The sequence below is a fragment of the Oncorhynchus mykiss genome, chromosome 10, assembly GCF_013265735.2.
Source record: "Oncorhynchus mykiss isolate Arlee chromosome 10, USDA_OmykA_1.1, whole genome shotgun sequence".
Taxonomy (NCBI): Eukaryota; Metazoa; Chordata; class Actinopteri; order Salmoniformes; family Salmonidae; genus Oncorhynchus; species Oncorhynchus mykiss.
In genome coordinates this window covers 68,941,167-68,964,726 of record NC_048574.1, presented here as the reverse complement: position 1 = coordinate 68,964,726, position 23,560 = coordinate 68,941,167, and the positions used below count along the sequence as shown (strand labels likewise).

At 44.2% G+C, this 23,560-nt stretch overlaps 1 protein-coding gene across 1 annotated transcript; it reads left to right on the top strand.

The window, feature by feature from the left end:
* The first annotated feature begins 368 nt into the window (after positions 1-368).
* On the top strand, positions 369-22,590 carry LOC110498439 (RING finger protein 150). Its single transcript, XM_021575055.2, has 7 exons — positions 369-825; positions 11,733-11,983; positions 13,645-13,716; positions 14,162-14,244; positions 14,510-14,606; positions 14,726-14,951; positions 18,742-22,590. Exons 1-7 carry the CDS (start codon positions 369-371, stop codon positions 18,858-18,860), a joined length of 1,305 nt encoding a protein of 434 aa, XP_021430730.2. The 3' UTR covers positions 18,861-22,590.
* Positions 22,591-23,560: the final 970 nt, after the last annotated feature.

The window sequence follows — 23,560 nt, the reverse complement described above, 5'->3', positions numbered from 1 at the left end:
ATAGGCGAACACTAGCCTTTATTATGGGGGACAGGTTCGACTATATTCGTGATCCCCGCCCAGGTCACATGTTTAGAAAGCTTGTCCAGCGCGCACAGCTGACTGACAACAACATTGCAGGCCAGTCGCTTAGGTAGCAGTAGGCAGGGTGGAGAAGCACGCCTACAAACCAACTGTTTAAAAACATTTCTGTCTACAACCAGAAGCTACCTTTAACCAGTTGGTTTGCTACATCACTTTTCAAGTATTTCAACTTCAGGGTAGTCCGACATCGTAGTCGTCGAGCTTGGAAAGGGGGAGGCTACCAGCGAGAGGCAGCTTTTAGGCTTGGTGGAGAGGGAAACACTCGCTATATCCTCGGACTGAACATGGCAATGTCCCTCATCCAAGCCTGCCGCAGTCTAGCTCTCTCAACATGGCTGCTATCCTTTTGCTTCGTTCATTTGCTGTGCCTGGACTTTACGGTGGCGGAGAAAGAAGAATGGTACACCGCGTTTGTCAACATTACTTATGTGGATCCCGTGACTTCAGAAATCAAAACAGAGAAGACTGAGTGTGGAAGATATGGCGAGCACTCCCCCAAGAAAGAAGCAAGAGGGCAAGTGTTGATGCCTTTGCTTTTGCAAGAGAGACAAGCTTGCGACCCGAACGCTAAGTATCCCCTGCCTTATCAAAACAATGCTTGGATGGCGTTGATAGCTGCAGGGAATTGTACATTCAGAGATAAAATTCGCAACGTCGCTGCACTCCACAACGCATCTGCAGTCATAATTTATAACGTGGGCTCCACTAATATCAACGATACCATAACAATGCCTCATCAAGGTAAACTACACTTTCGGGGGAGAAATGCATCATACTCATCAATCTTACATGACTGTATGCGATGCACTGTATCACTTGTTTGAGACACTGTACTTGTCACTGTTGTGACTTGGTGACAGTTTACAAGTGCTCTGCCCTCTTATCATGTCGTTATGGCAATGGCACACTGTTTTAGGCTGTTGAATACTGGCAATGCATTCATGTCAGTAAGCAACAAGCTCAAAACTGTCAAACTTACTATTATATATTGAACTAATCAACAAAGAAGCACATTGTCCACAAAACTAGATTTTGGATTGCAGGCCTACTTTTTAAGGGAATGGGCCACTTGTGTAAAATATGAATGTTGATATTATGCTGCATAGCCCATGCATGAACTCACCATGACCCTCTGGGAGTTGTATCCACCCAGCTCATATAGACTATTGATGCATGTTTCCGACTGCATTGGGATAGATCATCAGTCAAGCTCTGATATCCTACACATTCCCTATACATTTTTAGCCTATATCTAATTTGAATGCATATCTAATTCTCGCTGATTCTGAACTGGGCCAAATGTTGAGTCAGGGGATGGCATGGTACTGGCTCAGACCAGGCTGAGGCTGTTGTGTAAGCTAAAGAGTTCTCCTGTAATTTCTCTCTCCGGCTCATTCTTGACCGCATCAAAATCTGACCTCGCCTCGCTCCCTGTCCTTCTTCAGCACTGACAACTGACCAGGTGAAAGCCACAGCCTCATGATGAGCTTCCACCATTATTGTTTTCACTTGTCAGGTATGTTCCAATCAGTGCAGATGAAGGGAGATTAAGAGACAGATTTTTTATTTTTTACAATTTAGAGCCTGTCTCTCCTGCTCTCACCCTGAGCCATGTCGGAAAGAATCAAGGACAAAGAGGAGCAGAGGGGGGACAGGAAGTAGGAGGATTTTAGTTTTGGGTGGACATAAATATTAATGGAAGAAGGATTTAGCACAGTTACGATTTCAAACCCAAAATTATTTAAATGTTTGGGTTGTAAAACTGAGTCCTGCTTTGCAAGAGATCCAAATGGCAATCCATATTTCATTTTATTTTACCTTTATTTAACTAGGCAAGTCAGTTAAGAACAAATTCTTATTTTCAATGAACGAGGCAGTTAACCCACCGTTCTGAGGCCGTGATTGAAAATAAAATGAGAATGTGTTCTTAACTAATGTGTTCTTAACTGATTGCCTAGTTAAATAATGCTATTTAAAAAAAAGAATAATAAAAAATCTAAATTGGCAAATCGGCGCCCAAAAATACAGATTTCCGATTGTTATGAAAACTTGAAATCGGCCCTAATAAATCAGCCATTCCGATTAATCGATCAACCTCTAATCCATACCGTCTCTCCACATTCCTTATCTTTTCACATGCAGTCTAGTCTTCATATACGGTACCTTGGAAAGTATTCAGACCCCTTGATCTTTTCCACATTTTATTACGTTACAGCCTTATTCTAAAATGTATTACATATTTTGTTTTCCTCAGCAATCTACACAAAATACCCCATAATGAGAAAGCGAAAAAATGTTTTTTTGTGCAAATTTATTACAAATAAAAAAACACCTTATTTAGAGAAGTATTCAGACCCTTTGCTATGAGACTCAATTGAGTTCCGGTGCATCCTGTTTCCATTGATCATCCTTGAGATGTTTCCACATCTTCATTGGAGTCCACCTGTTGTAAATTCAATTGATTGGACATGCTTTAGAAAGGCACACACCTGTCAATATATGGTTCCAAAGTTGACAGTGCATGTCAGAGCAAAAACCAAGCCATGAGGTCGAAGGAATTTTACATAGAGCTCCAAGACAGGATTGTGTTGAGGCACAGATCTGGGGAAGGGTACCAAAACATGTCTGCAGCATTGAAGGTCCCCAAGAACACAGTGGCCTCCATAATTCTTAAATGGAAGAAGTTTGGAAACACCAAGACTCTTCCTAGAGCTGGCCACCTGGCCAAACTGAGCAATCAGGGGAGAAGGGCCTTGACAGAGCTCTAGAGTTCCTCTGGAGATGGGAGAACCTTCCAGAAGGACAACCATCTCTGCATCACTCCACCAATCAAGCCTTTATGGTAGTGGCCAGACGGAAGCCACTCCTCAATAAAAGGCAAATGACAAGGTTCTCTGGTCTGATGAAACCAAGATTGAACTATTTGGTCTGAATGCCAAGCGTCACATCTGGAGGAAACCTGGCACCATCCCTACGGGGAAGCATGGTGGTGGCAGCATGCTGTGGGGATGCTTTTCAGCGGCAGGGACAGAGAGACTAGTCAGGATTGAGGCAAAGACAAATGGAGTAAAGTACAGAGAGATCCTTGATGAAAACCTGCTCCAGTGTGCTCAGGACCTCAGCCTGGGGTGAAGGTTCACCTTCCATCAGGACAATGACCCTAAGCACACAGCCAAGACAATGCAGGAGTGACTTTGGGACAAGTCTCTGAATGTCCCTGAGTGGCCCAGCCAGGGCCCGGACTTTAGCCTGATCGAACATCTCTGGAGATACCTGAAAATAACTGTGCAGCGACGCTCCCCATCCAACCTGACAGAGCTTGAGAGGATCTGCAGAGAGGAATGGGGGAAAAACTCCCCAAATACAGGTGTGCTGAACTTGTAGCGTCAAACCCAAGAAGACTTGAGGCTTTAATCGCTGCCAAAGATGCTTCATAAAGTACTGAGTAAAGGGTCTGAACACTTATGTAAATGTGATATTTCCATTTTTTTTAAATATAAATTTGCAAAAATTGTAAACCTGTTTTTGCTTTGTCATTTTGGTGTATTGTGTTTAGATTGTTGAGGGGGAAATACGATTTAATCCATTTTAGAATAAGGCTGGAATGTAACAACATTCTGAAAAAGTCAAGGGGTCTGAATACTTTTCGAATGTACAGAATGACTGACGTGTGTGTGTGTGTGTGGTTGCCCACATGCGTTTTGAGCTCGGCTACCCTCCTTTGTCTTTACTGTAGCTCTGTTTACTGAGACAGATCATGTTAATGGATTGAAACTAAACGAACCATGTCTGTGTCTTAACACAACCTGACTGTGCGACTGGTTTGACGACGTGCTGTAAAACGTAGCACCCTCCTTCACAATGGGCTGACAGGTAGTGTATAACCTATCACCCTGTTAGCACGCTGCCAAACTGCATTATCCTGCTGCAAAAGCACTGACACACCTCCTCCAACCAATACAGAGTGGTGTCTGTCTGTATGGGCATCCAAGCTGTGCAGGTGATCGGGTTGCATGAGGGTTGGCATCAATGGAATGGTTACCATTGCTGACGTTTTGCCTTCTTTTAACTGAGGAATACGCCATGTGGACCAAAACGGGTAATTACATTCATATAAACCCCTTTGTTCACATTCACTGGCAGTCTGACAGATTCCAAGCCCTATCTACATCATCTCCTGGACTGGACAGGAGCATGCTGGCTTCTAATGGGGAAGTGAGGAGAGATGATGGAAGGCCCTACCAGATGCCTCAGACACATGGGGCCAGCCGAGGAGAGGGGTTTGGGGGGTGGGTGGCCACCCCTGGCAAGCTCTCTGAGACCCCCATTGGGTCCCTCCCTGCTTGGCTGGCACAGCCCAGGAGATGTGTCTGTTAAGGCGTCAGCATTCTTCAGCTCGGCCGGCGCCGAGCTCGGCTAGGTGAACCGAACAAGTGTGCTTGTATACTCCCTTAAAAGACCCTCGCTTGAAAAATTATTAAAAAGCGTTGATGGTATTGTTTGTCCATTTTGAGAAGCCGTAGCCAGTATACATTTCTTCAAAATAGTTAAATTAATCTAAAATAACTCAAGAAATCTGTTATTAATTTTGAAGTTTTTTGCTGATGGGATCTTAGTCTTGCAATTTTACATCTAACTAAGATGTTTGCAGTATTTGTCTCTTTTATTTTTTTGCATGAAAAACAACAGACTTTATTGAAGAATTTACTATTATTGACCAATCACCGACAGAGGGGCGTAGACTTCGGCTACTGACTTCGGGTTGCCTCAAAAAAAAAATAATTGTATGCCTGAACAACTGAAGTGAACAAAAACATCACAAAAAGTCGGCATTATATATGCACTAACTCTTCCAAACTATTTTGTCTGGGAAGCATGTGGATACGAACCACACCACACACACCCTTCCTGCTGAGAGGGTACAGCGGGCCTGCAGTCCCTGGGTACCTACGGAAAAGAGTAGACTGTGCTATTTCTGGGGCTGCTAAGACTCATACTCCCAGCCCTGAGAGGAACAGACAGAGATGGGGGGGGAGAGAGAGCGAGCAATGATGAGGGAAAGGGGGACTAAAAAAAAGCGAAAGGAAGTGCCAACAGAAGTGGCCAGGGTAACCGAGAGCCAAGAATCTCGTTCTCTCTCTCTCATCTTAATTAGGTTGGCCCCACCTGTGACAAAGAACGCATACAAGGCCTTTTTGTATGAGAAAACTCAGACCTCTGTGTGGACAGGACACATGAATCCTATCAGGGCTGATCTTTATGAAAGACTAGACATTTGCAGTCTGGCTTTTATATGGAGGGAGAGCAATGAGCATGTGGAGGACATTTTCTGAGAGCTGGAATTAATCACTAGATTTCTGTACGTGGCTCCCTCCCTCTGCCTGACCATGTTTTTTTAGGCAGTTGTTTTGTCGGCCATCTTGGCTATGCAAATTTCAGTGGCTACATGTATGAATTATTTTATATTTTTATGCACATTTTCGCTGGACAGACTAACACCGTTGATATTGAATAAGGATTTGTGCTGTTTAATTACAGCTAACCAAATACTATTATCCACTACACAGCAGGTTATGCTGCCCTCAAGGCTGCTAGCAAAAGCTAATCCTCAGCAGCAATAAACAGGTTAGTGCCCTTCCTCTAAAAATCAACTCTAAAAAGCTCACTCGCTCTCTATTCCACCTGGCGTGCCTTATTATGCACCATCGTGGCTGATTATGCACCACCCTGGCTTATTATGCACCATTCTTGCTAAAAGGTGTCCGCAAAGAGGAGAGATTTTGGACCAGTTCAGCCTCTGTTGGGCCATCGGTTGATATTACACACTGCTTTGATTTTTAGAAGCAGCTATTTCCGTTTTCTTGTTCTTTCTCTCTCTCTAAATGAAATGGATTCGCCAACTACTTGCAGACAGTAATGATAAAATGTGTATAACATCTTGCCCCTTGTGGAATATCTTTGTGTCTGTATTCTTGTCTCCTTCATCTGGGTTGTAATTTATAGCCTGGTCCAAGATCTGTTTGTAGTGTCTTGCCAACTCCTATGGTTATTGACGTGACTATGACCATAGGAGTTGGCAAGACAGCACAAACAGATCAGGGACCAGTCTATGTAATCCAAAATCCCACCCAGATGGTAAAGATGGCTAAAACCTTGAGTCTACTCTGCACTACCTACTTAAGATCTCATACTTAACAGCTGAAGCATGGCCAGTGTGCAAAAGCAGCTTTGCAGATGTAGAGCTTTGGCAATGTGTTCCCTTACCATGGCCATTTTGTTCTCGAGGCGCATAGAGGTGAAGAAGTTAATCCACTCCTTGAGGCCATGTGTTGCTACTAATCTTTTGGCATCCATGTTGGATTGTGCCCTCATGTCCAGATGTTTTTTTTAATTCATCAGTTGAGGGGTATCTGGTTAGGTTAGCAAGCCCATTGTTTTTTTTAAAGCTGTGTAGCGTTTGTCAGGGTGTAGGGCTCAGTGTTAACATAATAGTATTAGCAGCCGTGAGATCTGTTTACCGTGCACACACAGCCTTGTTTTTCTGTCGGTGATTGTGCCGCTGATTGCATTAGGAGTGGCTACCCTTAACAGTTGCTGCTGCAATGCTCGCTGCTAATTCAGCCAACTGTGTCTGTGTGCGCGCTTGTTTGCATATAGGCCTAAATGTGACGTTTGTATGAACAAGCCATGGTGCTGCTGCAATGCTCGTTGCTAATTCAGCCAACTGTGTGTGTGTGTGTGTGCGCCCGCGTGTTTGCATATAGGCCTATATGTGACGTCCTTGGACCTAATGCATTGTGCCTTGTTGTGTGTAAACCCTATATGCAGGGTAACACAGTAGCCTCCGGCCTACTACCCATTGTGCACTGTTACATCACAATGTGATTTAGGCCCCGTCTATGCCAGGACATTGGCTCCGGAGCTCTTCGTTCCTGATGCGCTTATTTCATTAGACCACTGTGTATTATTAGATTTAGTCTAGTCGTTTTAGTTTTTTGGAAACAATTAGGCCATCTGAAGCCGAAAAAAGCACACCTTGCCAGTAGCCCTTTAACTTCCGTTTCAAGACCATACGCCTTTGAGAAAAAAGCTTCAAGACTGTATCTTTTGGACCCATAGTAGTGGACCCATAGCTAGTAAAGATTATTATTATGTAGATTATCTATTGATCTGCTCTCCTTTCTCTCCATAAACCTGTGGCTGTATACGACGAACTAGTTACATATGGAGATTCATGAGCATAATGCATTGCGTCTTTCCCATATGAAATGTGTGCTGTCCATGGGGGATCAGTCCCTGCGTCACACACACATACCTCAAGGTTTATTTCCAGGACCGAGTCATGAAACTGGGCGCTATGGCGACCGACCGAGAGTACAGAGAAACGAGTTGTATTCTGTCTCCAACCATCTCTTCCCTCTGTCTTTTTACCACCCTCTTCCACCCACTCTAATTTGACCTATTCTCACTGTTAGACCCGTACAGATGTGAGTCATGCAACCCTGCCAAGGAAAATTAGCATGCCGTATCCCATAGGCGGAGTGTGAGTTTCACGTTTGGGGAAGCACATTTTCACCTGAAAAAATGCACCTTTTATAATAAATCATTCCATGCATCATCATATTTGCAGACTTATGTAAAATAGCCTACTATTCCAAATGTGATGAGTTGATTGGATAGTCGTAATTTAAGCTAATAATATAACTTAATCATTGAATGCATGGCTGTAGGCTATATCAGATACGTTTCTTCTTTCTTTGCACAGGAACATCTTGGCCTTTTATGAACACATGTCATGCAATTCTACTACACTTTATATTACTGGAGACAATAGCGGAATCTTTTTTTAGTACGACAAAAATGACAGAGTAGCCTACTCTGCTGACACTGACAAACAGATCAATTAAAACGATGGTGTCTGATCCATCTAATCGTCATATGAGAAGGGTAGACACATACAATTATGACGTTCATCTAACCTGGAGGAGGAAATTATTGTAGCACATACCCAACCATGAAAGAGTGAATATGCGCACTCACCGGGAATATGACAAACTTTCGGCTGGTGCTAATAAGAAAGGCTATACTGTTCACTCAATTAAATTGAGAATTTTGAACTACAAGACAGATGAGTCTTTTCATTTACTTTTCTTTACAGCAATAGACATTTGCATTCCAAATGATGTTTTCCTTCAATTGGATTTTGAAATATTGCGATATGCCTGGCTGGGCTTCGGCTTTTCACTGACATTCGCAACTCAACAATCATCAATGTGGCTATTTGCCAGGCGCCCTGTCCAAATTGCGGCGCCTTCTGACTGTAGGCAATGCGTTTTTTACACGTTTATTTCACCTTTATTTAACCAGGTAGGCCAGTTGAGAACAAGTTCTCATTTACAACTGCAACCTGGCCAAGATAAAGCAAAGCAGGGCGACACAAGCAACAACACAGAGTTACACATAAACAAACACAGTCAATAACACAATAGAAAAGTCTATATACAGTGTGTGCAAATGAGGTGAGGTAAGGCAATAAATAGGCCATAGTGGTGAAATAATTACAATTTCGCAATTAAACACTGGAGTGATAGATGTGCAGAAGATGAATGTGCAAGTAGAGATACTGGGGTGCAAAGGAGCAACAAATAAATAACAGTATAGGGATGAGGTAGTTGGATGGGCTATTAACAGATGGGCTATGTTCAGGTGCAATGATATGTGAGCTAATTTGACAGCTGGTGCTTAAAGTTAGAGAGGGAGATATGAGTCCAGCTTCAGTGATTTTTGCAATTCGTTCCAGTCATTGGCAGCAGAGAACTGGAAGGAAAGGTGGCCAAAGGAGGAATTGGCTTTGGGGGTGACCATTGAAATATACCTGCTGGAGTGCATGCTACGGTTGGGTGCTGCTATGGTGACCAGTGAGTTGAGATAAGGCGGGGCTCTACCTAGCAAAGACTTATAGATGACCTGGAGCCAGTGGGTTCGGTGACGAATATGAAGCGAGGGCCAGCCAACGAGAGCATACAGGTCGCAATGGTGGGTAGTATATGAGGCTTTGGTGACAAAACGGATGGCACTGTGATAGACTGCATCCAATTTGCTGAGTAGAGTGTTGGAGGCTATTTTGTAAATGACATCGCCGAAGTCAATAATCGGTATGATGGTCAGTTTTACGAGGATCCACAGCTTATATGTTTTTAATGAAGCTAATGATCCTCTGTGGCCAAATCATGCTTTATGGTGTAGTAGCTTATTTTGAATTATTTTATGAATATCTGTATCGACAGGAGTAAGATAATTAGGCTATATAATTTTGCTAATTTACTTTAGGGGAAGCTTAGCTCTTAGCCTTATGGACGCGCCGACTGTCGTATGGCAATCTTTTGGCTGTTTTAAATCCGCATTTGTTAGTGAATATTTTTCAGTCTCTGGAGTAAAGTCCAATGTTCCTTTTCTAATCCGGAATTCATTAGTGAGTGGGTAGACTCAGTCATCCATTTTTGAATGCCTTGCTGCTTGCTTTGTGTCTTTCTTGGGCTAAAAGTTTTGCAGCTACTTTTATTTCTTCAGTCACGGCTTTTTCCAACCTGTTTTTGTCTGTTCTGCAGTGATAATATGGTGTCGCTAGGTGCCAACTTTCCTCTCTCTCTTTTTTTCTTTCTCTCTATCCATCCCCAGGGTATGGTGATATAATGGCCTTGGCCACTTTCAGACCTCCGCCGGGTGCTGAGGGTATCCCACAATGCCCTGTGGCTGGCAGGCTGCCTTGGCGGCGGTGGTGGCAGAGTGAACGAGCATCTCCTTTAGAAATTACTGATAGATGGAGTGAAGAAGTGAAGCACCCTGGGGCTTCTGTGTTCCTGTGGCTCCGCACAGACGCCACGGTAACAAGGCCGCAGAGTACTAGAGGAAATGATGTCACCGAGTTCCAAAGGCTAATGAGTCACTTAGGCCCTTGACGACACAGACATCATCCCACATCAATGTGTGGCTGCAGATGGAGTGTCCATGAAGTGTAATCTCTTGTCTGGGATTTTAAACCACTCAGACACCTCTGATAGGCTATACTTCCTATCTATCACTCTCACCTCACCTCCCAATGCTTCAGTCAGTGGTAAAAGTGTGTCTGTGTCCGATAGACAGGTAGGCAGTACATACTGTAGCTGCAAGTTAAGGCACTCGGAGTCTTGCCTCGCTGAAGCTTTTTGGCCTGCTTCTGATGAACGTGAATGGCGACCATTTTGAAATCTTGAGGTCGATTGTGTTATTTAGTGTGTTAGCTTAGGACTTAGCCTACTTGAAGGATATTTTATCACTGTAATTATAATTTTCTGTGTGAAGAAAGGGTATATTGAAGCTATAGTATCTTTTGATGTGACGGTTGAGGATTGTGTGAAGTGTCAGGTCACAGGCCATAGGGAGAGGGGGCTAGATGAGAGGTGAGGATGAGAATAATGTCTGGTGGGAGGCCCTGTCAGAACTTGCTAGTTTCAACTCTGAAATGAGTTAACTGAAGTGTTAAAACACAATGTGTTAAAGTGGCACTTCTGTTGTCTATGACCTTGATAACATTCAACTCAACAACCTTCAACTCTGTTGTGAAAATGTGTAAAAATATCCTTGGTGGTTACAATTGTCCACTCTGTTGACTATCTGGTGGTGTGAACTAATGGCTTTGCTATGAAATGATGTTCCCTTGTAGAGTGTCTGGGGGGTGTGTGTTGTACTTTGTTTGACCCTAAATGAGCTACCGATCAAACCTTTTTAGTGGCAGCTGGGCCTGACCTAATTGTCAATTGGACTGTGTTATCAAAGCGGTCTGGTATTGTGACACCAGGGACGTGAAATGTTCAAAATGTTGCTGATAGAAATGTCAGCTAATGAATAGAGCTGATATGATTCCTTACTCTGTGACAGACAAGTCATTTCTGTTCGACAGATACAGATTTGTTCTAAATCTGTAACGTTTACTCCCTTCTGAACAGGGCCACAGGGCTCTGACCCAGACATGGAGAGTCAGGGGTTTTGTTTTGTTAGCTCTGCGTCCTGTCTCTGCCTGAATGAACTCCCAGTAGGCTAGCCTAATGCTAATTACTCACTGTGTTCTACAGACAGTGTTCTGTGAATACAGGTTATTTATAGTTTAGCTCAACCCTGATACACAATAGGGGTCTGATACCTCCACAGAGAGGTTTCAAATCCCATACAAATGAATGGGATCTAATGAAGCCACAAAGGAGCAATTAAAGAGCCACATGTTGCAGATCTCTGTCCCATACAACAAAAATATTGGCACATGAATATGGATGTGTAGGTTGTCTCAACAGATCCTTTAACTTTCTTTCCAATGAACTACAACATATTTACAGTAGTTGGTTGGATACATTTTGTAGCAGCTGACAAAGTCTTGACTTCCTACCAGCCTGGTGTTCTAGAACAGAGCAGAGAAAATGTCTAAACGGGCCTCTTGGTGTTGTGTGATTTAGAAAATACAGTGCCCATCTCCAAGAGGCCCGTTTAGACATTTTCTCTGCTCTGTTCTAGAAATGTCTCCCTTTTGCAACTTTTAACAAACCGGATAAATATTTGATTGACTTTAGCAACGACTGCTCTTCTTTTTGTTCACCTGGAAATTCCTATTCCAACAGGTACGGGGGATATCGTGGCGATCATGATTCCGGAACCCAAGGGTCGGGAGATCGCTGCTCTACTAGAACGCAACGTCACGGTGACCATGCACATCACCATAGGAACGAGGAACCTTCAGAAGTATGTGAGCAGAACGTCGGTGGTGTTTGTCTCCATCTCCTTCATCGTCCTGATGATCATCTCCCTGGCATGGCTCATCTTCTACTATATACAGCGGTTCAGATACGCCAACGCTCGCGACCGCAATCAGGTACGGTTCACTGTACAGACACATGAATGTAGTCACTAACGAGTCTACATACAGGGGGTACTGGGTTAATGTGAGGAACATAGTGAGTGTAGCATTGTAACCAACCGTCTGAAGGGATTATAACATTAAGACATGGTTGGTAATGTCATCCTACTGCATTTCAGTGTGTTGTCTCTGATAACACACACAGGTTGTCTGCTACTGTATACAGGGGGTACTGGGTTAATGTGAGGAACATAGTGAGTGTAGCATTGTAACCAACCGTCTGAAGGGATTATAACATAAAGACATGGTTGGTAATGTCATCCTACTGTATTTCAGTGTGTCTCTGATAACACACACAGGTTGTCTGCTACTATATACAGCGGTTCAGATATGCCAACGCTCGTGACCGCAACCAGGTATGGTATGACCGTAATGACAGCGTAAACTGGCAGTTTGACCACAGTATGAACATACTTTTTAGATATCTACATGTAGAGCAGTTGCTTTTCTCTGAGGTGATTTGTCTACTCTAAACCTTTCCCTGCTTTTACCATCCAAAATTAAAAATAGTGCGACAGCTGGGTTTGCTAGCGTAAACCTGTTGGACCGTTAACCGGGTAGTCCTGTTGGACCGTGTAGTCAATGCACACACCGTGGCCCACACTTTTACAAAAAAAGATGCTATCTAGAACCTTAAAGGTTTCTTCAGTTGTCCCCATAGGAGAACCCTTTGAAGAACCCTTTTTGGTTGCAGGGAGAATTATTTTGGTTCCAGGTAAAACCATTTGGGTTGCATGTGGAACCCTTTCTATAGAGGGTTCTACATGGAACTAAAAAGGGTTCTTCAAAAGGTTTTCCTATGGGGACAGCTGAAGAAACCTTTTTGGAAACCTTTTTTCTAAGATTGTCCGATGTTGACACAAATGTCACAGACAACCACATGGGTTGTCAAGGGGAATGGGCACCATGGTGACAATTTTTTGATTTTTCATACCTGCTGGAGTTGAATTATGATTCACTCCAAGAACTCGCCAGGCCTGAAACCACAAATCTGTTCTCTGTTGATGTCACAATGACTTTCCTTGATGACTGATTGAGAGCAGCTGTGGGCAGTGGCCTGGTCTGATGCAGTTATTTTCCACAGTGAGAGTAGACCTAGATAGCGAGGGTTAACAGCCTACCTTTCTCTCAATGTCTCTTAGTATTTATCTATCATCCACTCAAATCTCTCCCTTACTCATGCATTTAGCTCTCTATTGCTCCCTCCCTCTCTTTTTCTCTCTTTCCCTTTTTTCATACCTTGCACTACTCAGTGACCTGACTCGGCCTGTGTGTTCTGCTCTGGTCTGCAACAAGGGGTTAACTGTCAGCTCAGAGACGCTGCTATGTCAACATCACTAAGCGACTGTTCATCCTGCCGCGTTAAAACATTACACAGCCTCTCAGAACGTCTCCTTCAGATCTATTAACCAGTAATATGGTCCACCATGGTTCAGATGGAGACAGTGCATCTCAGGCCCTTTCTCTAACCTTGAAACGTGTCCATTCCTTGCCTTGTCAGTGGTTATTGGATATATAGGAAATTCCAGACATTCTTTTCTCTCTTTTGGGTTGCCAGGTTGGGTTGCTTATCTTTCCCCCACCTTCTTTGTTGTTCTTTGATCTTCTATGAGCAGAGACGTCTCGGAGACGCAGCCAAGAAGGCCATCAGTAAGCTCCAAGTACGAACCATCAGGAAAGGAGACAAGGTACACCAGGCTGCGTACTTTACTAACCTCTTCTATGATGTTGGATAAATGTGTTACGAAGGTTGTTATGAGTGTGGCAGTATCATTCATAAAGGTTTCATGGAGGGGTCATGAATGCCTTATGTATAGACCCTCTTCAAGTAAAGTGTTTCCAAAACCACCTATTTAAGTAGCAGTGATATGACCTTGATTGCAGGGTTCTAAACCGAAGCGAACCGTTTCCCCACGCTCCTGCTAAGCGCAGCATTTGGTAATGAACTTCCATCAGCCCAATGATAATGACCGACTCGTTTTTATTTTGTGTGTGTGTGTGTGTGTGTGTTTAAATTTGAATGAATTATACAGGCTGCATGGCTTTTGATCCGCTCTGCTTTATTCACCTTCCAGGAAATGAAAAGGAGACTAGACAACCAACCAAATGTCTCCTGTGTGTTTGGTGTTCTAGGAAACGGAGTCTGACTTCGACAACTGTGCTGTGTGCATCGAGGGCTATAAAGCGAATGATGTTATTAGGATATTGCCGTGCAGGTACGACAGCCTCTCCCATTTGTCAGTGTAACTAGAGAGAGCAGACACATTGACACCCATTACTATCATTGTCTCCTATAGATCATGTGTTGCAGTAGGTCTATTGGGAATGATTGGTAGTCATTAATATGCCACAATAATTTACTGTTCTGTACCTGAGAGCATATGTAGAGCATGGTGAGTGATGCTATGTTACCAAGGAGACTGTTACTACGGATGACATCATCAAGGCTGTGCGTGTTCGTGTGTGTGACTCTGTCCTCAGGCACATCTTCCATAAAAGCTGTGTGGACCCCTGGCTTCTGGACCATCGGACCTGTCCCATGTGTAAAATGAACATCCTCAAAGCGCTGGGAATACCAGTAAGGAGTTTCTGTCTTTCAACATCTATCCATCTCTCTTTCATTCCCAACCCTGATCCTGGAGAGATTCTATTTTTGGAAAGTGTTTTTGATGTTTATATTTGATTGATTGATTTCAGCCCAACTTTGACTGTGGGGGTGACATTCCGCCAGACTATGAGATGTCAGTGGGAGGCCCGCCCACCAACGCAATCACAGGGGCCAGTGACATCACGGTGAACGGGGAAGAGAGCTCGGTGGTGCTGGACACGGTGGACATGGACAGGACTATAGGGCTGCCTCAGGTCTACCACGACGCCCACGAGACACTACCACAGGCTGGGGACAGCCGACACATCGCCAGCAGTGAGTATAGACACACACCTATGCACCTACACACACACACCTACACACACACATTTGCGTATCAACACATACACACATATATACGCATATACATGTTACACACTCTCTCACACACACCTATGCTTTGGTTCCATCCCAGCACTAACATAACTTCTTCAACTAACCTGTACTTCCTCAACACAAACCAGTGAACTCACACCAGAACACTCCCCCATACCTGTCATGTTCAGAGCTGTGCTATGGTGGGATATAAGAGGAGTACTGTATTCTGAAATAGACCACAGTGTCCTCTCTGTCTCCACCAGAACAGAGAGTAGTTGCTCTCTCTCTCTAACAGACCACAATGTCCTGGTTCTTCACATGTGCGTCCACAACAACACCCTATTACCTAGATAGTGCACTATTTTTGACCAGGGGTCATAGGGCTCTAGTTAAAAGTAGTGCACTATATAGGTAATACCGTACCAATTCAAATGCAGCCTTGTACTGGCGTGGCTTAGCTAGTCCAGGGCTGCTGTACTGGCGTGGCTTAGCTAGTCCAGGGCTGCTGTACTGGCATGGCTTAGCTAGTCCGGGGCTGCTGTACTGGCGTGGCTTAGCTAGTCCAGGGCTGCTGTACTGCCGTGGCTTAGCTAGTCCAGGGCTGCTGTACTGGCGTGGCTTAGCTAGTCCAGGGCTGCTGTACTGGCGTGGCTTAGCTAGTCCAGGGCTGCTGTACTGGCATGGCTTAGCTAGTCCAGGGCTGCTGTACTGGCGTGGCTTAGCTAGCCCAGGGCTGCTGTACTGGCATGGCTTAGCTAGTCCAGGGCTACTGTACTGGCGTGGCTTAGCTAGCCCAGGGCTGCTGTACTGGCATGGCTTAGCTAGTCCAGGGCTGCTGTACTGGCGTGGCTTAGCTAGCCCAGGGCTGCTGTACTGGCATGGCTTAGCTAGTCCAGGGCTGCTGTACTGGCATGGCTTAGCTAGTCCAGGGCTGCTGTACTGGCATGGCTTAGCTAGTCCAGGGCTGCTGTACTGGCATGGCTTAGCTAGTCCAGGGCTGCTGTACTGGCATGGCTTAGCTAGTCCAGGGCTGCTGTACTGGCATGGCTTAGCTAGTCCAGGGCTGCTGTACTGGCGTGGCTTAGCTAGCCCAGGGCTGCTCTACTGGCGTGGCTTAGCTACCCCAGGGCTGCTGTACTGGTGTGGCTTAGCCAGCCCAGGGCCAGAACTAGGCCATCAGCTACCTGCTTCACTGTTCCCTGAATCCAGTCCCTGGCCAGAGAAGGAATAGTGCTCCCTTTTTTCAAAGTCACAAGCTAACCCAAATGCATTGGCATGGTTTACATACGTAGCATCAGAGTATGTTTTAAGGTTGCCGTGCTTGCTATTAGCAAGTTATTATGATAAGGCACTACAGCACTGAGCCATTGATAGGCACATTGTGTTTTTTGAGTTAGCCTGTTTGTTTAACAGCTGGTTAGCACATGGAACTTATTAGGGTGTGTGCGCGTGTGCGTGCGTGCCTGCATGCAGTCGGCCCGGAGAGTGGGGCAGGAGTGTGTTGACGCTGGCGTGGCCCACTTCCTGTCCTGCCCACCGTGCTGAAATTCCACCTGCAGTTGGCGGGGCCTCCGACCAAAACGCTCGCCTCTCGAGTCTCTTGTGCCAATGGAACAAGTTAATGCTGCCTTTGTGACAGCGTCTTATTAGCTTCCTGAGGCCTCTACTGTACCTTAAAGACCTGGTAAACACTTTGGACAGCGTCAACCTGCTAAGCCCCTTCAAAACATTAGAAAACTAGGGAGAACCTTGTACTTTTTTTTATCCCTCCCTCATTCCCATAACACAAGCCGACTTCTTGCGCTCCCATGAATGCCAGTCAATATTCTACCTTCAAGGTAGTTGAACACTTTTTACATGCCTGTATGTCTTTCAACTGTGCACAGCTTGTCCCCTTTTCGAGCCTTGGCATTGCTTGTCACACCTACCTTTGTGTTAAATATGAGCTTTCTCGGTTCCATCCCGGAGCGTATTCAAAATCCCCCACCTGCTGTTTATTTTAAGCCCCAGGATGGATCTGCGATGTCAGGGAGAGTGATTTGTGGGTTGCGCAAAACGCAGAGCCCATTCGGGCTGAGTCATTGCTTATGGAATGGCACGGCAGTACTGCCACTCTAGGCCTTTAGCCTTATTGTAGTCTGGCTGTCACCAGCACGACAGCTTACTGCAGTATAGGCAGTAAAACAAACTTGGCGCGCACTGAGGGGGATGGCATTTGGGGTAAGGAGAGAGAAAGCTCCAGGCCCATATTCACAGTGTCTTCGAAATAGGAAGGCTGTACATATAATGGCATTTACTACGATCTAAACTGCAAAACTGATCCTAGATCAGTACTCCCCTCGAAGAGTAACGCAGTATGTCTCAGGGGTACACTACTAAGTAGGAGTTAGCCAGCTGACTTTGATAAACAACCAGAAATAACAGTTCCTTACCAGTCTCTCTCTCTCTCTCTCTCTCTCTCTCTCTCTCTCTCTCTCTCTCTCTCTCTGTCTCTCTGTCTCTGTCTCTCTCTGTCTCTCTGTCTCTCTGTCTCTCTGTCTCTGTTCCTCACCAGTCTCTCTCTCTCTCTGTTCCTCACCAGTCTCTCTCTCTCTGTTCCTCACCAGTCTCTGTGAATAGCAGCTGGCATCACTTAGAGCCTGAACTCCTGCTGCTATGCCAGAGCCTTTCAGGACACACCTTCAGACTCCCTGCCCCCTCTCTCCCTCCCTCCAAGCCTTTATATAACCATGACAAAATGCAGCCATGGACAGATAGGATTGAACTGTTATATATTAGTATTAGGTTGGCATTTACCTCCTTGAGGATGCAGCTCATGTTTGGTGCCTGCTTGCAACTTGTATGGTTGTAAAATTGGTTCCACTTTCACTAAGTAATTCAAATAGCTTATGCCAGTGTATTTGGAAATGGATGATGTGTAATTAACACACACACACACACACACACACACACACTGTTTAGTTCTGTTGTGTTGGTTGTCAAGTGAGACTGATTATCAGCCCGTCACACAGTCTGTGTTCTTCCTGCATCAATTAGCTGGCAGTTAATGGGAGTTCTGTTGTTTGTTTGTCGCGGCGCTAACTAGCTCACGGTGCCGCCTGACAACCGCCCCGAGATGAAGGATCTGATCTATCAGTGTTCTGCTGAATTGCCGTGTTGCAGTGACAGATCGCGGTGCACGCCATGCCCGCCAGCGTAAACACCGAGCGCTGTCTGTTAACTTATTACGGTTATCCTTCACTTTGGACCGTGCTACAGCATGTTGCCAAAAAAAGGCCCGATTTGCTGCAGGAAAGTCAGACAGGAGTGGTGTTAGTCCATAGGGAGCATATGTGAAGTAGATTGATGGTCCCCTGTACTTCTCTAGTTGTTTTCTATTCATCTGACTGTGTAGCACTGCTATCTCCTAAGGCCGGGTGTAGCGCTGCTATCTCCTAAGGCACGGTGTAGCGCTGCTATCTCCTAAGGCCCTGTGTTGCGCTGCTATCTCCTAAGGCCCTGTGTTGCGCTGCTATCTCCTAAGACCTGGTGTCGTGCAGTCTGTCTTTAGTCAAGTGGACATCACAGCACTTACAGAGCAGTTTACATCTTGTCAGGTTTCCTACTATGCCCTCATCAGTCGCCTCATCTTGTCTCTGCTACTGCACATTAACTGCCATTTTGGGTCCATTCAGGTTTACCTGTATCACCCTCTCTTTTAAAGACCACCATGTTGTGTCTGTGCTGACCGGTCTCTCTCTCCCTGCAGGTGAGCACCAGCCCCCGCTGAGCAGCGACTCGGACACCTCCCTTATCTTGGCTGTGGAGGTGGGTCTGTCCGACATGGAGCTCTCCCTCGGGCACGACCGTGACGAGGTCAAGTCCTGAGCCAATCAGAGCCAAGTAGGAAGGAAGCTCCCGGGTTCGACATGGAGATGAGAAACGGGGCCGGGCCCCCTGATGGGAGGTAGTGGCTCCAAATAAATAAGAGACAAGCAAGCAATAGAACCCATAGCAGTGCAACGCACCTATCTGTCCCCACTGCCTCATCTACAGGTTCCTCCTGTCCTGCCTCCCTTTTCTGACTACTGTCACGTTCAGTCGCCATGGAAACCAGGCAGCCAATCACAGCTCTTGTCATTAGCCTCTGGACTGGGGGTATAGTTTAGCACCTCTGTTAGTTGTCTCCATGTCACCATCACTTTGACTCTTTGGACATGTGACATTTTGATTTCTTTCTACGAGATCATCACTGCCAACGTATTCCAGAATGAAACACGGAAATCTTTACACCTCGTTATAGGAATATCTATTTATACTGTATATGGTCAATATAAGCCTCCTGCAGCATGGGCTTTGAGTGTCATAAACAGTTAGTGCGTGTTCTGAGTGACCAGCATTTACATGTGGTAAACTTGAAGCTGATGTTTTTTCACCACCTCTGCTTGAAATAATTTCCATAACATTCAACGCTGTTGGTATTGTAGCATTTATACTATGCACATGTTGTCAAGCATTTCTGAATATCCGATTGTTAAATTGCATCCTTATCCTTCATTTAGGGGTCTTTAGGACCATCGTTTATTTCCACTTCTGAAGTACTGTACACCATGTGTTGTGGGGACCAACTACGAGTTTGTTTTACCACACCAGTTGACAATCACAGCCCACGGTAATGGAGATTTGCAGTGATGACATCAGCTACAGCCCTGTTTCAAACTGCTAAAGCTTTATTAGCACCGCCAGTAACACAGCACAGGAGGCGATAGTAGTGGCTGTTTGTTCCGTTTTAATGTCATGTCATCTCCCAGTCGAGCCACCCAATAGCATGTGGTGAAATCTTCTGTTCCCTAACATAACGTGTGTCTGCAGGTCTGTGCATTTGCTCTGTGCCAAGTTCTTGCAGTTTTAGTTTTTTGTATTGATGTTGCTTCTGTTTCTAGAAGCCAAAGCAAGATGGCATTGTGGATGTTGTTGAGTTCACCCATTGTTTGGATAGTGAAAAGCACATCGAAGTTGTCTGTTGATAAAAGTAAATGACATTTGACTATATCTGAACTCGGTGTATTAGATAGCCCCTAGTCTGAGACATCCCAGACCTAGGGCAACCGCACTAGTATGCTGGAACATTGGTACATTGTGGGAAGCAACTGGCCCATCTAGAGAGACTAGATAGCCCCTAGTCTGAGAAATCCCAGACCTAGGGCAACCGCACTAGTATGCTGGAACATTGGTACATTGTGGGAGACAACTGGTCCATCTAGAGAGACTAGATTGCCCCTGGCGAAGGAATACCATGCATTGGTTGTGGCTTTGGTTGACTGTGAATTCATTATGAAAGAGTTGACTAAACCCTGTTGCAGATAGTTTGTACCTCTTAGTCATTTCTTCTGAGGATAAAACTTTTTTTTTCTTCCTATGATGAATTTCAAAATGGCAGTTTTTTTTGTACATTCGTCGTGTAGGGAAACGAAAGTCTGACGAACAGCATTTATTTTAGTATGAAAATAAGTTTATTTTTGTAAGAAAAAGAAAATGGAGGTAAATGTTTACAGTCCAGGAGAAATGGAGTAAGAGAATAGTTGCCTGGTTTCAAGAGCTCACTGGTAATGCTAATGCATTTTGAATGACATGTATTAATTCATGGTTTATGTCTTTCCTCCCCCGATTTTGATTACTGCTCTGTAATTGTTTCAAAGGCCATTTTTTATTTGAGTTTGATTCCTGTCTCTTTTGGAGTTCCCTCAAGGTTCTCAACACATTGATTTATTTTACAAATGTGTACTTTCATCCTTAACATATGATCATCTTATATTGCTTTAGTATGCAATTTAGATTTGATTTTCAGGCTAAAATCTGTATGAAATGGCACAAGGCCACTGTTGTTATCGAGCATCTACTGCGTTTCTCTTCCTTACTATGCGTTCGTTCATTTAATCATTGGTTCCTTTAGGCCGCCAACCAATCAACAACCAATCAACTCCCAGTTATGTAAGAAGTTCATATTACCCATATTCCCCCCTGTCCTTGTCAATCAGAGAAGGATTACAGAATCTATGGGAGAATGTTGAAATCTCCCACGCTCATGCATTAGGTACATCTGTATGCCCTCCTAGTGTGTCAGACTCCTTACATTTAGCTTTGTTTTGCAGTATCAGTTTGTGAAATACACTACATCTGTGTGATTAATATTGCATAAGCGTCATAAATGTATATTTAATCAATCGATTGAATGGAGACTGAAGAGCGATGCATTGAACATGGCTCAGTTAAAAGCATATTCTTCCCACTTTTTGCGTTCCAATTCTCTACACTTCTCACTAAGTGTGCACACTTAAAGTAATGGATTTTATAATGGTGGAAACGCCCTCCAGCCAATGTTTACACCAATCCAGTGCTTCTAAATCAGTGGTGAGAACTGCACGGTATGGGAGGATGGGGATTTAAGTGCTCCACCATAACTCATGGCATCCTTGGCCAGAATACTATAGATCCATTAAAATATGGTATGGTAGCCTCATCTAGCCTCTCCACACACAGCTCTACAGTTGTTACTATGGGCTGAGGGCCCTAGAAACAACTAACAGCGTTTGATTTCCCTCTGGGGGTTGGTTTCACACACACACACACACAACACCACACAGTTTCCATGTGCCCATTTGTTTGTATTGCACAGGGGGACAAGATAAGAGGAAGCAATTAAGCTCGGGGGGCATTTTGAACCAGAGGAGGGTTTTGATAGATGCTGATTGTACTGTGTGTGTGTGTGTGTGTATGCGTGTCTGACATCTTCACTTGTGTGAAGCCAGAACATTTAAAAGCCTTTAATTGCTTCCTGTTTCATGTCAGGGGTCGTGTTTAATTGACTTAACTTCCTGAAAGGTCATTCTCTCATTCTCAAACTTCTTAAGTCCACTTATTCTAACAACTCTTTTTTTTTAAATTTTATGACCATGAAGAAGCAATGGCCTTGATTTGAACGTAATTTGAATGAATATCAGTTATATTCGTAATGAACACTTGTAATAAACCGGCATGTTCTTCCTAATAAAGTAATGAATGCACATATTATAGTCTTATAGTAGGTTATTGTTTACCCCAATGATGGTATAATTATGTCAGGTATACATAAAATTACATAATAGAAACTCATCATTTAAATATAGCTTTTAGTTCTCTGTCTTTAACTGGTTGTGTACTACCTAGAATGCACTTTTTCACATGAAGGAGAGTTCTGTATACTACAACGAAATGGCACAAAACATCTTTTGAATACGGTTGACCTTAAATGCGGTTGACAGTTGACACGACCATGTTTTTAAGAGAGAGGGCTACAATATTGGGAAAGGCACATGACAATTGTCACTGGATGTGTGCTGTTTAAGAGTCTGTGTTCTTTTATCTAGACTTGTATACCAGCTGAGGATTTGGGGAATGTTACAAATGTTGTATGCTATATCTAGCAGAACTCTACAGTATTGCTATTTTGTAATATAGAGAAATATGTAAATATTTTTGGTAGTGTTAATGATATACAGTACAGTTCTATAATACAATGTTGCACGTGTGTGAGTCAATGATTGTGAGGTACAATACATTTTATTGCAAGTTTTTCCAACTGTGGTGAAGCTGTCTGGTTTCTATTTCGTTATTGTCAATCATGTTTATGTCAACCCTCTCTGATACCGTTAGGGTGAGCCAATGCTATTGAGATTATTTATTCTGACACGATTCATTGGCCAATATGTAAATGACCATCATATGTTCCAACGATATAAGCTGGTCTCTGCTGTATCGTTACGATATGCACACTAGCACACTACACTACATGGCCAAAAGTATGTGGACACACCTTCAAATTAGTGGCTTCTGTCACACCCATTGCTGACATGAAAGGTTATTAATAATTTACGAGGGAGGAAAATAGAACAAAGAGAGACGGTGAGAGAAAGAACTTTGATTTCATTGTTTGGGGAGAGGGCGCGAGAAATCGGTGATGAGAAAGTCAGAGACTCAAAAGCTCAAGCCAAGAGTGGGACAGACGTCTTTCCAGAAGGCCATTGTTTTTTATTGTAGGAGGAATCGGCATATATTCAAGCAGTGAAGTCATGATGTTCTAGCGGGGGAGAGATGTCTCACTCTCCAGCGCCACCCACCTTCAGCCCAACGACAATAACACGTACTCCGTGACAAGCCGACAGATGTGCTGCTAGGGTTGGGGTTTGTTCACAACAAGACAGGCGTGAGGGAGAGAGGGATGAGAGAGAGAGAAAGGGGTAGTATGAGAGTTCTCAACCAACCCAGTGAAAGAAAGAAACAAATTGGATTTGTTGGAAAAGAGGGAGAGAGGGTTCTTTATAGAAAGAAACATAGAAAGATGGAAGAGGACTGGCCACCCCTCGGAGCCTGGTTCCTCTCTACGTTTCTTCCTCTGTTCCTGCCTTTTCTGGTGAGTTTTTCCTAGCCACTGTGCTTCTACATCTGCATTGCTTGCTCTTTGGGGTTTTAGGCTGAGTATCTGTACAAGCACTTTGTGACAACTGTTGATGTAAAAAGGACTTCATAAAACAAATTGGAATTTGATTGAT

What these genes read in the sequence shown, in the direction of transcription:
- LOC110498439 (XM_021575055.2), top strand. Translation starts at nt 369, where the DNA reads ATGGCAATGTCCCTCATCCAAGCCTGCCGCAGTCTAGCTCTCTCAACA. An exon ending in ACGCTCGCGACCGCAATCAG is followed by an intron (nt 11,984 to 13,644) that starts GTACGGTTCACT and finishes TTCTATGAGCAG; the next exon opens with AGACGTCTCGGAGACGCAGC. An exon ending in ATTAGGATATTGCCGTGCAG is followed by an intron (nt 14,245 to 14,509) that starts GTACGACAGCCT and finishes CTCTGTCCTCAG; the next exon opens with GCACATCTTCCATAAAAGCT.